This window comes from Pantherophis guttatus, chromosome 4 (assembly GCF_059756535.1).
Source record: "Pantherophis guttatus breed Tessera chromosome 4, ASM5975653v1, whole genome shotgun sequence".
In the NCBI taxonomy this organism is placed as follows: Eukaryota; Metazoa; Chordata; class Lepidosauria; order Squamata; family Colubridae; genus Pantherophis; species Pantherophis guttatus.
Genome location: NC_142066.1, coordinates 31,970,984 through 31,988,804, shown reverse-complemented (window position 1 = coordinate 31,988,804; position 17,821 = coordinate 31,970,984). Strand labels below are relative to the sequence as shown.

The 17,821-nt window shown below is 38.7% G+C and overlaps 1 protein-coding gene across 1 annotated transcript; it reads left to right on the top strand.

Annotated features, from left to right (window-relative positions):
- The first annotated feature begins 1,243 nt into the window (after window positions 1-1,243).
- Window positions 1,244-16,922, top strand: LOC117669140 (testicular acid phosphatase homolog). The gene is made up of 11 exons (XM_087893553.1): window positions 1,244-1,333; window positions 4,091-4,186; window positions 4,731-4,817; window positions 6,669-6,806; window positions 9,841-9,939; window positions 12,358-12,453; window positions 13,222-13,354; window positions 14,824-14,906; window positions 15,655-15,761; window positions 16,457-16,626; window positions 16,712-16,922. The coding sequence occupies exons 1-11, from the start codon at window positions 1,244-1,246 to the stop codon at window positions 16,795-16,797; spliced, it is 1,185 nt and encodes a 394-aa protein (XP_087749679.1). The 3' UTR covers window positions 16,798-16,922.
- Window positions 16,923-17,821: the final 899 nt, after the last annotated feature.

Sequence of the window (17,821 nt, the reverse complement as noted above, 5' to 3'; positions counted from 1 at the left end):
AGTTTTGCTACCCATCAATTATAATACCAACCACTGCTCTGCCTAATACTTATCCTCTTATCTTCTAAGTGCCCTACTGGCCACTCTGCACAAAGATATGTTGTCACTTGTACAGTAAAGTTTGCAGGGCTTTGCCACTCAGATTAGAGTTTCAGAAATAGCAGGAAGGCAATTATTTTAAATCCAGCACTCTTGCCTTGCTATTATTTTAATGTGAATCAAAAGAGCAAATTAATCCAGCATTTTAAAATCTCTCAACCAAATCAATGTGAAAATGTATGATTAATGTATATTTTGAAGTTCCACTTTTAAAGTGGAATTCTGTGTCTGGTGGAACATTTCCAACTGGTCAGCTCATTTGTATAAGGTTTAAGTAAACATGATATTTTGGAATATCTGTACTTTCATCATTCTGTACAGAAAACTCATGCCCTGACCATTCATATGGGGAGCTGGACAGTTAGAATATTTGTTGACCTTTTGCTCTGAAACCAATCAATAGCTATTTCAGGATCTGGTTTCAAGAATAGGAAAAAAAAAAGTAAGGTTTATCATGACCGTAACAGGTTTGGATTTAAAATGAATCTAGAAACTGGATTAGGCAGACTTAAATTGTATTTTTCCACACCGTCTCTCTTTAAAGATTTGATCTTACCTACTGGAAATCAAGATAACCCTGGAATCAAATGTTAAGGGAATATTTAGCTATGATAATTTCAACTGCTTGCATTTATTCATTCTACTGACCTATTAAGTCAATGAAAACTTAAAAGTCACTTTTTTCAGGGCCTTTGTAACTTCTTACAATCACTAAGTGAACTGTTATAAGTTGAGGACTACCTGTAAATTATTCATTAGTAGCTGAGAACTGTTGCCTCGTATCCATAGTTGTAGAGGAGAGACGCAGGTTTACTCACAGGATTTCTGTCTGTCATATAATCATGACAAAAACAGAACATACAAACCAGCCAGCCCGCCCGCCCGCCTGCCAGCTAGCCAGCCAACCAACCAGCCAGCCAGCCAGCCAACCAACCAACCAGCCAGCCAGCCAGCCAGCCAGCCAGCCAGCCAGCCAGCCAGCCAGTCAACCAACCAACCAGCCAACCAAGTTTGTCATTCCTTGACCAAAGTTCAATCCTTCCTCTGAAAAGCATCTGTGCCTAAATTTTCTGGGAAATTAGCAGGATTCCATCAGGCACTATGGTGCATCTTCATACATGCATCCTCTGAATTTGGCTCAGTCATGCAACTTCTAATGGTGGAAGAGCTCAGCCTGAAACAAGCAGAATTACCAGTCGCCACACGTCTTGACCTTTATCTGCAGTTTGAGCACGCAAGACGTAATGTCTTGGCTGAGATTTGTAATCGTGGAGAATAATCCTCTCCCCCCCCCACATCTCACTTGTCCACAGAGAAATAATTTTAAAGATGATGAGCAAGTGTGAGATGATTGGGGAAAGCTCCATAACTGAGATAGAACAATCCCCTCACCTCCACATGCTTTGTGGTGGGGCACCTGTTATAATCTGTCAGCAAGGAGGAAAAACAAGATAATTACATGGTTTCCTTGAAGCTAGAGCTATATAATTGGAGCCCTCACTCTTCTCCTGTGTTTTACAAGGGGCTTAAGACCATGAAGTTCCCAGCTTGGATTCTTCTCCTCCTGGAGATGCTGTTTCCCTCAGCTGCCCAAGGAAGAATACTCCGCTTCATTACGCTGGTACACAGACTGGGACAATGGCAGAGCTAGGAATCCCAGGGTCTCTGGCCAAACAAAATGGTTTCGATCAGCCTTCTCCCATTAAGTGCTCAAACCCATTATTTTCTTGCAGTCAGGATAGCCAAAGAGAAAGCTGGCTGGAGTCAAAAGTGGGGAATGCAGCAGCTATAGAGAACATCCTGTTAGAAGAGAAGGCTGGTCTTATCACTGGGTTTTTTTTTCAAAAATAGACTGGACAAACATTTGAAAGGTTAGATTAGAAGATCCCTGAAGTTCTTTCCAGCCCTATGATTCTATTTTTTTATGTTCTCTTTAGCGCAGCCTGTGCCAGGGATTGGAAATAACTATCTGTTTGGTTCTTGGGATGGGTTAATTGGATCTCAGGCGAAAAAGATGGAGACCTAAGTTGTGGACTGTATAGAGTTTGATCTGGTAAAAGGGCACCATGTTGATTGGGTTTAGTTAGTGCCTATCCAACATTAATAGTTCAACAAAAATGCTGTATAATGATTACTTTGTCATGTCTCCACTTAGTCCTAACTAGTTGCATGAAAAAAAAGAAAGCAAAAATATCAGTCTTGTGCAAGTGATAGAGACAACTGAAATATACTTCAGAAGGATGGATTTTATAGCAACAGAAGTTCTAATATGCTATCGTGTCCATGATCTATATCATCAGCAGTATTATAGCTATCTTCCTCAGAAAAAAGAAAATATGGAAAAGAAAGCCCAGGGGCGGGGGAGAGAATGTGTCTGTGTGTGTCTGTGTAAATGAGAGAGAGAAATGGATTTAATACAAAAAGATAAATTATAGTAGGAACTATTTTGTATTTGTGGGTCAAGAGGGTTCTTACCTCTTTTTAAAGTCCATGCCTTGTGGCACAAAGTACTTTATTATCTTATTTCTGAACATTATAGATGAACCCAGATATCATAGTCCTCCATTTCTAATTTATGCTCATCTGGGTGTTGATTGCTGCTGGGTAAGTGTTTTGGTCTTTTCTGTTTCCTTTTTGGATTGTTAACTGTCCCTTTTGCACAGTATGTAGATGTTATTTTTATGTCTATGTGTCTATAGATTGCTGATTTGTCAGAATGCCCAGGTTTCCAGGAATTCACTAGCATTTTTGGACTTGGTTTGGTGTAGGATGTCATGGTTTCCCAGCTGAAACCGTGGTTAAGTCTGTCTATATCAGGGGTGTCAACCTTGCGTCGTCACAGCGTTGTCGCGTAACGTATCATGACTTTTTTTCCCTTTGCTAAACCGGGCGTGAGCGTGGCCAGCACCTGACGCATCTGGCCCGCAGGACACGAGTTTGACAGTCCTGGTCTATATGTTGTGAAACTAAAGAGTTTTCATCATGTCTTCTGACTGCTAGCTGATGTTCATGGATTTGCTCGGCTAGTCTTCTGCCTGTTTGTCTTACATAGTGGCTGTTGCAGTCTTTACATATTATATTATAGATGAACTCTTGTTTTTTTTTTTCTGGGCTGCTGAGTCTTTTGGTTTACTTACGATGTTTTGGAGGTTTTAGTTGTAGTTGGTTTGTGTACTACACCAATGCCATGTGGTTGTAATAGTCTGTTGGTGGTTTCTGAGATGTTTTTGATGTATGGCAATGTTGATGTATGACTTGTGTTGGTTGTGCTATATTGGGTTGAGTGATCAGGCCCATTCTGATGAACTTGCAGATTATTACAGAGACATAGACATAAACATCTACATACTGTGCAAAAGGGACAATTAACATGCCAAAAACGGAACAAAAGGACCTCCCCTGCAGCAATCAACACCCAAATGAGCATAGATTAACCACAAGATTGACATCAGACCAATAATCAAGAAGAAAACAATACCCCAATCAAAGAATTACCGAGCAAGCTAACAGTGAACAGCCCACCAAAGAATCACCAAGACCACTTTCATCAACATTGACAGGGCAATCCAACTAGAATTGAGGGCAAACCCCACTCCCTACTAGCACTGATGATTTTACCTAATTTGGGTAATGAAATGTCTGCAAGAAAAGAACCAAGCTCAGAGAGTATCAAGGACCCTTCAATTCAACCCTGAGCTACTAATATTCTCCTTTATCTGCTAGATGGGTTTGCACAAGTTGCTATGTTAGGCTGGATAACCTGTGGTTCAGCATATTATGGGATTTTAGCCTTGGCACGTTGTGTAAATAAGCCCATTCACCCTAAACTATAACCGAGTTTACTGATTTGGACATCCGATGTTGGATGAACAGAGTAATGGTGCTTTACTGATCCTTGTTTAAGGTAGTTATGTAGTTAACCCTCCTTAGAATTAAAGAAAAATTACTTGGTTGTCTATAATTGCCAATCTTTCACCTCTTCCTTTCTCAGGTTTATCGCCATGGTGACCGATCTCCCCTTAGCACTTACCCTACAGATCCCCACAAAGCAGCAGCTTGGCCACATGGTTTCCAGCAGCTGAGTGAGGTACGTTCAGGGCTGAATTTTAATTATTGTTATGGCAGCCTGTGCCGGCATGCAGAAGAGGGATCAAATGACAGTCCTTGCTTGATGCCAGCTGAGGCCTGTCCTACATAACATCTGCCTGTCCCAGGTCCTTGACTCAATAAGTGGACAAAAATGCCGAATACTGTCTAAACATTTGGCAACTTTTTGACCCACCAAAATAATAATAATAGTAATACTGTAATTTCCTGGAAGTAACCTTATAAAGTATCCTGTTGCCAGCAGTTGCCTGTGCAGGAGCTAGATAAAAGTTCTTGAAGGCAGCTATAAATCTTACCACAATACAGGAATGCAAAAGCTAAGGAATAACAAACAAATGCTTCAGAAGCTTAAGTTCCTTGCAGACAAATCCAAGAAGCAGAGTAACACCAGGTCTTGTATCAGACCAGAGGTCAGCCAAGAAATCAAGTTTGCACATATTCAGGCTGTTATTCGGTTTATATCTTACTCTGCAACCCCAAAGCAAGCCTATTAATATTTTAATATTTGCTTTTTCCCTGTTTAGGTGGGCATTTTGCAACAGAAGGCTCTGGGGAAATTCCTCCGGGAAAGATACGCTGGATTTTTGAGCCCTTCCTACAAACCACAAGAAGTAATCTTTCTTTAATAATACATTGGTGAACATAATTCAGCTCCTTTGAATTCCCGAGGCAGCAAACAAACTGAATGGAACTGTAAACAGGGGAAGAAAAATAATAATTAAAAATAAACAGCAGCAACCAATGAATCCAAGCCCTAACCACAATCTTGCTCAGACTTTTTAGTTTGTGGGTGGGTGTCTTTGGCTAGATCTGTCAAAACCAAAAGATCTTAATCTAAGACCAGCATTTCTCGAAAAGTCATTCTAAAAATAGGAAATCTCCCAATTGTTTCTCCCTTACTCCATCAAGTTGCCACAGGATGTCAAAATATGGTATTTGCAGAAAATCCTCTATTAAATATGTAGATTAGGGTCAAATTAATGGAAGAGAGTAAGCAATATATATGAATGAGTACATTCATATGGGTTATAAGGGATTGCATTACCTCTGCTTTTCAAATAAAACCTAAATACTGTAGCCAGCATTGGTCTCTTTCCTTGCTTAGTTACATTTATCAGTGCAGAATGAAGATTGGCTTATTAATAGTTCTTAGCTTGTATTCAGAAATGCTGTACCATTAAGTAATACAAGTAAGGGGAGTTTTAAATGCATGCAATGTACACATAGCGTGGGGTACAGGTAGTCCTCCATTTACGACTGTAATTGAGCCTGGCAATTACGGTCATAAATCATGGCAGTTGTAAAGCAGGTCATCACACAACCAAGCCAATTTTATGACCTATTTTTGCAGTAGTTGTTAAGTGAACATGGTGGTTGTTAAGTGAACACTATCGGCTGTTTTTTTCTGGAAACCAGAAGTAAATGCTGGTTTCTAGCAAAAACATAGTTAATCGCAGTCACATGTCAGGCCAGCTGGTTGCAAAGCACCCAAAATGCAATCATGTGACTATGGAGGGGCGGACTGTCCATCGGTACTTTGGAACAGGGTTGTAAATAGATTTTGGTGGGTCTGTTGTAACTTTGGACAGCCTCTTAGTGACCGATGATAAGTCAAGAACTGCCTATAGTGGTTAAGAAGTCGGACTAACATGGGGAAAACTCTGTTTGTAGTTCACTCCATTCAGACATGGAAGATAAATGGACGATTTGGGGCCAGACACTCTCAGTCAGCCCAACCAACTTCACAGGGTTATTGAAGGAAGAAATAGGAGAGAGCACTAGTGATGCACGCTGCCTTGAGCTTCTGTACCAAAGAATTTAACTAATATCAAACGTGAATACTGCTAATATCCTACGGTGACTGCCGTTATAATAAACCAGTAATAGTCATTTCTTCAATTAAGGCACAAATACAGGTAGTCCTTGACTTACAACCATTCATTTAACGACTATTCAAAGTTACAACAGGGCTGGAAAAATGGACTTATGACCAATTCTCGCATTTACTGTGAGTGCATTTGTGCATTCACATTGTCCCTGTGTCCCTGTGGTTCCTTGATCAAAATTTGGGTGCTTGTCATCAAGTATATACTTATGAAAGTTGCAGCATCCCAGGGTCATGCATTCACCTTCATGACCTTCCCAGGGGGCTTCCAACAAATGAAATCAATGGGGAAAGCCAGATTCATGTGATTTACTTAACAACTGTGGTGATTCACAGCAAAAAAGGTCCTAAAAATCTGGCATAACTTACTTAATGACTTCATCACTTAGCCATGAAATTTTCGGTCCCAATTGTGGTTATAAATTGAAGGCAAGCTTGGTCCTACCATCTCCCTAGTTCTGTGGAGGAAGAAATTGTGTTCCCCAAGAAAGGCTACACTAACATGTATAATGTCAATGTTTTGGTCATTGTTGTGGCTAATATAGATAACTCACTGCATGGTTATCCACTGTTTCAGATCTACGTCCGCAGCACTGACTATGACCGCACCATCATGAGTGCCCAAGCCAATCTGATGGGACTCTATCCAAATTCACATCCAGAGATTCCTTGGAAACCTGTTCCCATCCACACCGTGCCTACTAAGTATGACAAAGTAAGTGAACACAACCTGTATGTGGTCCATTAAATGTCATTCTCTTTGTTTATATGGCTGCTCGTGATACATTGCAAGGAACAGTTCAGTGAAATGACATGTGGGGCAGTAGAAAAGGAATTTACAACAACAAAAAGTATAAATATGTAACTTCATAAATTTGTGGTATGATTGTTTAAAAAATAATTATAATATGGATTACAAGATATGTATCCAAAACTTTGGTGAATGGATAACAGCCTTGAGTACTAATTCCTAACTGAAAAGTTCCCTAGAAATAAAATACTCAACTTATGACTACAGTTGAACTCAGTGGTGAAATCCAAATTTTTTTCCTACCAGTTCTGTGGGTGTGGTTTAGTGAGCGTGGCAGGGGAAGGATACTGCAAAATCCCAATTCCCTCCCCACTCCTGGGGGAAGGATACTGCAAAATCTCCATTCCCACCCCTCTCTGGGGCCAGCCAGAGGTGGTATTTGCCATTTCTCCGAACTACTCAAAATTTCCTCTACCGGTTCTCCAGAACCTGTCAGAACCTGCTGGATTTCACCCCTGGTTGAACTCCAAATTTCCACTGTTAAGCAAGGCAGTGAGTCATGCCCCATTTTATGGCCTTTTTTTTGCCATGATTGTTAAGCGGTTCACTGAGGTTGTTCACTGCAAGATTCACTGAGTGAATCTTGCATTCATTAAGGGAATCTGGTTTCCCTCATTGACCTTGCTTGTCAAAAGCTCCCTAGGAAGATTGCAAACGATAATCCAAGGACCCCAGGACACTGCAACCACCGTAAATATATGCCAGTTGCCAAGCATCAGAAGTTTGATCATGTGAGTGTGGGGATGCTGCAATGGTCATAAGTGTGAGAACTGGTCATAAGTCACTTTTTCAGTGTTGTTGTAATTTTGAATGACCATTAAACCAAGAGTTTTAAGTTGAGGACTACCTGCAAACATTTTCAGTATACTTTTGACAGTTGAGGTGAATCTGGTCAGCGCCACCTATGGAAAGAATATATTATTTTAGAATATGCCCTGGTAGTAACTTTGGGACAGTCAATCTCTCTTATCCTGACCTTCTTCAGAAGAATTTTCTTTTGGAGAAAAACAGGAGGATGAGGATAAAGCACTATTTTTTATATGCTGCTTGTGTCTTCTATGTGAACGACAGGACATAAATCTAACCATAAATAAATAAACTGGATGAGGATAAACTGTGCATTATGTGTGTTCTTTTTTTTTCTTGGCCCTAAAGTATCCAGGGGTCATTATTTTTCTACAAGAGTCAAAAACAGAGTTTTGTAGAAATTTAGTTCCACCTGGAAGCAAACATTGGCTTAACATAAAAGAGAGTTATAGCATTGCAATAAAGTTTTTTTTAAAAAAAAATAATAATAATGAAAGAAATGCTGATCACAGAGAGATTTGATTCTCATACACTGCTTCTGTGGCAGCGAGCTCTCAGTCAGTATTCCAACATATATTTTAATTAGAATTTAGGGAAAACCTGCTTCAATAGAGGCACAACCTGTTAGCTTTCTCATTTGGATTCAGGAATATCTGCAGAGAATCAAAAAAGCCAAGTCATCAAACTCCTGCATATGCAACATACATAAAAAGATGTGGGGTTTTGATTGCCTGATTGTGTAACACCTTGATTCATACATATACACACCACTTCCTTTGCATGTATTGCTCAGGAGTAAAAGAATGAAAAATAAAATAAGACCATCTTTTGCACTAGTAAGCTTTCATTTATTATTTGCACATATGGTATTCCACATTTTTGGCTTTGTTAGCCAGTGCTTGCTGGCTAAAAAATAATTTTAGACCCAGTTACTAATGATGTGTTCACTTTAGGGTTTGAAGAAAAACAGAATGCACACTAAATAGAAGACTAACAATAAAAAGAACAAATAAATATATGCAGTTTGCATCACATGAAAAAAAAAATTCTTCAGAGGTTTATTTTAGAATGCTGAAATATGGTAATCTTAGCTTTAATATTATAATTTTGTTTATTTTTTATTGTATATGCTTCCCTGGAAGTCTTGCAGATTATGAAGGTAAATTATAAATGTATGGGAACAAAGTTTTCAGCTACGTATTTCTTAAAAGTTTTTTTTGTAGTGGAAAACTAGGAGAAATTATATCACTAAATCCATCTTTAACAATGTTGTAGGTGATCTCATCCTTACTTCTCCTCTTGCTATTTTACTACGTTTTCTTTGCTATCCTACCATAAGGGCATTTTTGTATGATTCCAGTACTCTTTGCTAGGTATTTATTCTGCTCCATAGAACTTGGGAAGACTCACCTTGTCTCTTAAGTCTACTTAATTTATCTTCAGCTCTGTGTGGTTTTTTTAATAGCTTTTGAATCACATGCTAGCACAAAATTACTACAACAGTAAAACCTTAATAAGGTTTTAAAACTGGTACAAAGCAAGTATTTGATTTTGGCAATTGCAAATCTGCCATTCAAATCTTTGTATTGGAAATAAAATATGAACTGGACTGATGAACCTGCGAAAGATTTAGTAGTACAGGTAGTCCTCGACTTATAACAGTTTGTTTAGTGACCTTTCAAATTTACAACAGCAATGAAAAATGTGATTTATGACCCTTTTTCACAATTACGACATTTGCATCATCACATGATCATGTGATCAAAATTCAGACGCTTAGCAACTAGTTTATACTTATGACTGTTGCTGTGTCCCAAGATCATATGATCACCTTTTGTGACCTTCTGACAAGCAAAGTCAATGAGGAAGCCAGATTCACTTAACAACGGGCTTACTAACTTAATAACTGTGGTGATTCACTTAACAACCGTGGCAAGAAAGGCCATAAAAAGGGGCAAAACTCACTTAACAATTGTCTCACTTAACAATACAAAATCGGGCCTCAATTATGGTCGTAAGTCGAGGATTACCTGTATTTAGTCAAAGCACCTGATTTCTTTAACAGTGAACCCAATAGCTTCAGCCTGGAACAAATTATCTAATTCTCTATATTCCCTACTTCTGTTCCCAGCTTTTAAAACCACCAACCAGAACCTGCCAACGATATCAACAATTGATGGAAGAGACTATTAATTTGCCAAGCTATCAAGTTAAATTGAGAAAATGGAAGGTATGATGGAATAGGGCTAAGAAAAGGAAAACAATTTAAATCTAAATTCTAGAAGTAGGATTCCCCACAATCCAAAATTGAAAAAGAAGTTGCTGAATGGTAAAGCCAAATTAATCTTCTACCAGTTGTAAGATACGTAAATTTGTAGAATAGCTATTCTATCGCCAACATTTTTTGCTCATGGAAAGTGATAATGTTTTCATACAATTTTAATTGTCCCAGCTTTTTTCCAAGGAATCATTAAAATTATTATGATTCTTTTCCTTGATTACCATCACAATTGTAGTCCTTGAGAGTCTGAATATCAAGTCAGTGTGTTATTTTATGAAGAAGTGCTGAAAATCAAAGTCTGGAAGAGATCTTCAGAATACATTTACATAGTCTCAAGAATCAATCAGTCAGTCAGTCAGTCAATCAATCAATAAACCATTTTCCTATCTAAACATGATCTAAATGAATTACTGCATACCTACAAGATATGCTTCAAGTCTCCACTAGCCAAAACAGATTCTCCCAGCCATCCACTTCAATATTAAGTCTAGACACTTTGACTGTAATTAGGCTTTTTTAAAATCATGGTAGACAAAGTAAATAGGTTGTCTTCTGTCTCGCTGAAGTCTTGCAACCCATTAAGCATAGATTAACAAATATAATTAATATTTCACTTAACATGTTATGTCCAAACAAACTATATTATGCTTAATGTAATATATGTTTCCTACAATATGCTAGGATAATGTTTGGATTCCCTAAACAAATTATCCAAGTTCATTTTAGCCTAATTTTGCATGTTGGATGAACCATGCTTTTAGATACTTGATTTTTGAAAAAGACAAGATATTGCTGAACTACAGTATTTAATAGCTGGGAACAGTAGGGAATCCTGGGACTTGTAGTTCAGTAGTATGTGAAGGACCCAATACTGATTAAAATGCTTTTATTTCACCTTTTATCTGGATGGTTTCATAGTGGCTTGCAAAATAAGAACAAATAAAAATCTAAAGCATTTGTAATAACAAAAGAAATGCAAAACATATTAACAGTGGCCAAAATATAAAACTATAGCAATACAGTGAAACTTCAGTTTATGGACTCCTATATAGTAGACCAAAGGATATCTTGAAATAACAGACAAGTCTGTGGCATCTGAAATACTCCAGATAAGACAGTTAAATATAACTGTACATTAATTGTATGCCATTTGCAATTATTTTGGTCATTTGACCTTGAATGACAAAAATTATATCATTCATCAATTTTGAAACAAACTGATCCATTTTACATCATCCTATAACCATGATGGTGAATCTATGGCATGTGTGCCAGAGGTGGCACGCAGACCCCTCTCTGTGGGCACACGCGCTGTCGACAGCTGCTCTTTTGGTTTCTGGGGCGTGCATATGTGCGCCGGCCACCTGATCTTTGGATTTCTGGTGCTCTGGCGCACTCGCCTATGCACACTCGTGTTCTGGTTTGGACACTTGGTGCGGAAAAAGTTTGCCATCATTGTCCTATTTTTATGTAGATGTCATTTCCATTGATTTTAACACCTATTAATACAAATGGAGTTAGTTATTTGTGAATGAGTCTCTGGGTACTTAACAACAAAACAGCATGAAAAAGAAATAATAAAAATCTAGGAAAAGCAATATCATAAAAAGCACACATGCTAATTTGCATCATTTGCATAGTCATGTTATAATACAGGCTGATATAATGTGTTATTTAATAGGCATTTAGGAATAAAAAAATACATCTTCCATAACTCTTTCATTATATTTAGGTCTCGCTTTATTTGAAACAGTTGCCAATGTCATCCTAGACAGAAACATTTAAAAGAAAGCATCTTCTTTTTATCAGGATCTATTCGATGAAGAGAGATTACTGGTTGATTTGCAAGGGAAGAGTTCACTGCCTCAGAATTAATCAGTACTAATTTACACATGGCTTATCCCAGATGGGATACAGGACAGGGCTTGAGTAGGATTACTTCAGTGAGAAATGGCTCAATATAAAGTTTTCTTGTTGAAAAAACATTTTCAGATTTCAAATGCTTCATAGCACAATTGTAATATCTCAAATAAGAATAATAGCGTATACTTTGATTAGGCTGTATGAAAATCTACAAAATCATCAAGTGAATCAATCCTAGGACCCAGATATGATTTAGTGGTTTCTGAAATTAATCTCTCTTACTGCTGCAGTGAGAAGAATCTCTGCTAGGCAGATCTAAGTTTGGGGAAACAATCATAACTTCTCCTAAATTATTTGGACCTAAATAGTTCATGTCTGCTTAGATTCACCCTGAAAATCTGCAATGAATGAAAATAAGACTGCAGGGTTAGTTGAGACGGAAATAATTGAGCACAATGAACCTTGAGTATTTTAGTCAACTATTTCTGTTTTCCTCTCTTGCAGGGCTTTATAGAAAAGATGGCTAATTATACAGGGCTTAAATCTGAGCAGCTGACCCTGAGAGGCCTCTGGAAGGTGCATGACACACTCTTCTGCCAGGTAAGATTACAGATAGTCCTCAATTTACAACCATTTGTTTAGCGACCATTCAAAGTTAGAACTGAAAAAATTACAACCATTTTTTACACTTACAGCCATTGTAACATCCCCAAGGTCACATGATCAAAATTTGGACACTTGACAATAGACATATACTTACAAAGTTTGCAATGCTCTAGTTCAGTGTTTCTCAACCTTGGCTGCTGGACGATGTGTGGACTTCAACTCCCAGAATTCCCCAGCCAGCAGAGCAGAATTCTGGGAGTTGAAGTCCACACATCGTCCAGTGGCCAAGGTTGAGAAACACTGCTCTAGGTCATGTGATCACCATTTGCAACCTTCCCAAAAGGCTTACAATGAGCAAAGTCAATGGAGGCAGCCAAATTTGCTTAACAGCTGTGTGATTCCCTTAACAACTACAGTGATTCAACTTAACAAAATGGCAAAAAAGGCTCTACAATTGGGAGCAACTCACTGAATCAGTCCCTTAGAATAGGGCTCTCCAAATTTGGCAACTTTTAAGACTTCTGGGCTTCAACTCCCAGAATTGCTCAGCTGGCATAGCTGAGTATTTCACATAACATGGTTGGCTGAGGAATTCTGGAAGCTGAATTCCACAACTCTTGAAGTTGCCAAGTTTGAAGGCCCCTGCCTTAAAAATTTTGGTCCCAATCGTGATCGTAAGTTGAGAATTACCTGTATATTATAGCAAGAACATCATTTAATTAGAAAATTTCTCTTTGATTTTTTTTTTCATTTTCCATACAGAAAATCCATAATATGACTTTGCCTAGCTGGGCTACACCACAGGTTCTGGCAACTCTTTCAGAGATAGAAGTGTTTAATATTGAAGCGCATGTGGGAATGCACGCTGCCCAGGAGAAAACTCGATTCATTGGAGGTACGATTAAATTTGAATTATTTGCTCTGTTTGGAATCAAGACCTAGAAGTACATGGTAAATGTCTCAAATGTGCTCTTTTTTCTTCAAAAGGCAACTGGACTGGGTTTTTTTTTCCTTGAGGAAGAAAACATTTTGCTTCTCATTCAAGAAGCTTCATCAGTTCTGATGGCAGGGAGATGGAAGAACTGATTAAGCTTTTTGGATGAGAAGCAAAACATTTTCTTCTTCTTCCTCAAGGGAAAAAAGAACAGTCCAGTTGTCCACCTTTGAGACAACTATGACCTGGATGACTGAGAATCTCCACAGACATATACAGTAGTCCTTGACTTACTTTACTTAGTTCATTTAGTGACCGTTCAAAGTTACATCACTGAAAAACGTGACTTGTGACCATTTTTCACACTTACAGCCATTACAGCATTCTCATGGTCAAGTGATCAAAATCCAGACACTTGTCAACTGATTCATATTTATGATGGTTGCAGTGTCCTGGGATCATATGATCATCTTTTGTGATCTTCTGACAAGCAAAGTCAATGGGTAAACCAGATTCATTTAACAACCATGTTACTAACTTAACAGTTGCAATTATTCACTTAATAACTCTGGCAAGAAAGGTCGTAAAATGGGGCAAAACTCACAACAAATGTCTGACTTAGCAACATAAATTTTTAGCTCAATTGTGGTCGTACATTGAAGACTACCTGTATGGCAAATTCTGTAATACTAAGTTAAAAAGTAAACACAGGACAGTTTGACGGAAAACGACTGAAAGTACAAAGTGTGTAGCAGTTTGGAAGTCTGTCTGTCTGTCTTTCTTTCTTTCTTCTTTCTTTCTTTCTTTTTTTCCTTCTTTCCTTCTTTCTTTTTCTTTTTCTTTCTTTCTTTTTCTTTTTCTTTTCCTTTTCCTTCCTTCCTTCCTTCCTTCCTTTCTTCTTTCTTTCTTTCTTTCTTTCTTTCTTTCTTTCTTTCTTTTTCTTTCTTTCTTTCTTTCTTTCAATTTCTATACCATCTCCCATATAAAGTGACTCTTAGCCAGGTAAACTTACCACATTTCCCCATTAGCAATCTGTAGAATGATGCTAGCATAATTGTGCCAAATGAGAACAGGCTTTCTATCCATGGTTGAATGATGCCATAGTAATACTATTATTCACTAGCAGGGAATGAATACTATTCATTCGTTCACTCTTCAATCTCATTGGGAATTCTGCATTTCAGAGTCCAGCAACTAGCCAAGTTAGCTTGATATCGCCACCATGTGGCAGGAATTGCTGTTTAACATGTCAAAACAAAGTCAGGGCTGAGGGAGATCAGGACCCCTTCAACTTCCTTTCTAAGCTTTAGTACATTTTCTGATGCAACACTGTGCAGCTCCTCTCTTCTCGGTATTTTTCAGCCTTGTGCTTTTCTGAATGTCAGATACATTTCAGTATATTATCTATCAGCATATTTTCCTCTCTGCAGGATTGCTGCTGGGTGCTATTTTGAGCAACTTTTCCAAAATGGTGTGCCAGGATCTGCCTCTTAAGATGATAATGTATTCTGCTGTAAGTTCTCCCATTCCTTACAATTGCAAAGATCCACTTTGGAAAATGGGATAATCCAGAGAATTTAGAGCAATCTTCTCCTCTCTGCAGCTATCATTATCTGCAGCACAGAATTGGTTTTAGGCAGAATTTGATCATTTTTCTATAATCTTGAGAATTCTAGCTTCTGCCTTGTACGGATGCTGTTATGGCAAAATTTCAGGGCTTACCAGAAAAAGATGGAGCCTTGCCTCCCTTCCTCCCACCTGCCCCAGCTGAATGAACATCTTATTTCAAAATAAGCAAAGGAATTCAAACAAGGACGGATCAAATCCAGTCATGCTTCATTATATCGGTGGTTGAATATTTAACTATTCCTTGGTTTATTTCAAATCTATATAGCTACCCACCTCACCATGGTGATTTTGGGCAGATAACATAAACAATCAAAAAAAGGAAAATAGCTATAATTGCCAATGAAAGAAACAAAACTGAACATAAGCAGAATAGACTTTTTTTTTTAACTTTCTCTGGACTTAAATACCTTTCTTCACTTTGAAAACACTTTTCCTTCCATAGGGCTCTGGCATTCTTGGTACAAAATCCTGCCCTGACGGTACAGAGAGTACAATTTGATATGCCAAGTTTTATTCAAGAATAAAGATAAGGATAGGAAGGCAATCATGGACATGAGAAGTGTGGGAAGAAAGAATATTCTGGTCTATTCTAATATGTAAATGGCATAATTATTTCTTCTTGTTTTCTTTAGCATGACAGCACCTTGATTGCTCTGCAGGCAGCCCTCGGGGTTTACAATGGCCATCCACCACCCTATGCAGCTTGTCATGGATTTGAATTCTACCAAGAAAGCAACAAGTAAGTTTAACAAAAGAAGGGTGGGCAGGTCTCTCTTTTGCATGTGCCAAGATGCAGACATGGTTCATTGTTCTCCACCACATTCAGGACAATTCTTGGGATTTTTGTATGTGTTCAGCATACAAAGTCTTGTGAATATTGAACCATAGGATCTAAGATTGGCCAGATCACCTGGTGTTAATTTGACAAATCAGAACCATCTTCAGCTTGCAAAGATATCCAGACAGGATATTTAAACGAGCTTAATTAGGCAGTATCCTACAGACAAAAAAGATTATTTAACTTTTGCCTTTCCGTATTATGTAGTTCACTGAAGTATGTTAAAACGGAAATTTTTGCACGCCCTGAACTTGAGAAGGTACTAGATTCTAAACAAAACTCATTTCCATTTTGTCATTTCATTTTGCTCTTCCTTTCTTACAATATCCCTTCCGAGCCAGACTTTTCATCACTTTCAAAACCATTTCCTTGCAGCAGAGCTGGCTGCCTTCAAACAACCTGTCAGCAAATTTAGTTGCTGACGCATTAGTCAGACTGTAGCATCACGATAGAGAGAGGCTGAGGTGGCAGAACCTGAACCTTTTCAAGGATTGTGCAAGGGGAAAAGCAGCAGCAAATAAATATATCTTTTGGCAGATACGTAAGGAGGTAAAGCAAGTTCCAGAGTGATGTTAAAAACTATTTTCACATTTCAGCTCTTTCAGCGTTGCCATGTTCTACCGCAACAGGAGTGACCAGAGGCCCCATATCCTACCTCTGCCTGGGTGCCCCACACCTTGCCCATTGCCACTGTTCATTCATCTCACTCGTACAGCTATCCCAGAGGACTGGGATGCTGAATGCCAAAACCCTCAGAGTGGTCCAGGTAATGAGATCATCTTCCCCCTCCTCTCTTAGCACAGAGCTAGTTAATTGAAACTTTTATGCCAGATCCAATATTCTATTTGCAGGGCGTGCAGTGATAGCCCTGGCTGCAGCAGTAGGTGTGCTGAGCGTGGCACTGCTTGGCATGGGTGTCTTGTATTGGAGAAGGTGATAATGAAGATAAGCTGAATGGCAACCATCCAAACCCCATGGAGCAAGAAGCAAACTGCCTTTTTGTATTTTTTTTTTTTTTAATATGGTGCAATGCAGCCATCTCGGACTTCTCACCCGCCTTGCTCAGCTAGCATTCTAATTGGGAGAATGTGACAAAGGGGGGAGCTGACACAGACTTTGTGCCAGGCAGTTCCTAACCAACTACTTGGAGGTCAACGCCAGCAGGAAATTCAGCACAGGATGTTAGTAGGAAAAGGAATGCAAAGCGCTTAGCTGAAATGCCATTATGGCACAACTGTTAGATTTTAGCGCTTATCAACTACATGTCCTGCACTCTAAATTCCTAGTAGATGCTTTCCCTTTAGCATGTTTGGGTGTCCAGCCCAATTAAGGTTCATTTAAATACACTGCATCAACTTGATAAAAGAATATTGTCCCCCCTCATTTCTCCCCATCTTGCCCAATATTCTGTAAGCTCTGCACTAAACAACAGGGACAGCTTCATTATGTCATTTCTGTTCCCACTAAATGCTGCACTCAGTAGTTTGAGAAGTGTCCTTGACCAAAAAACCCTGCATTTTCATGACTTTAGTAGTTTCTCATCATCTAGCAGGAAAGCTGGATTTTTGACTTTACACAACATATATACTACAGTAGAAGGAAATTTTTATTTAGTAGTTTTGGGGTTAAAGCTGCCCATTTCAGTACTGACTGGGTTACCAGATTCACAGAACATGTTGCATAGGACAGGATTGTTAAGCTATTGTGCAAAACCCAGTTAAGTGTTGCACTACACCCAATGCTGCAAGGTAAGTCAGGTTCACCCACCTACTCAAGGAACCAGTTTCCTATCAATAAAGGAGGCATCCTAGGGGGAAAAAACCCCAAACCCATTTCAAAGATTAAGTTCTTGGGGTCTACCTGACATGAGGCAAGGGTAACAGACCAGTTCAATGGCAGGGTTACCTAGTGGTATAGTATACTTTCACATCACTATACCAAAGGCAGCTGCTACTTTCCCA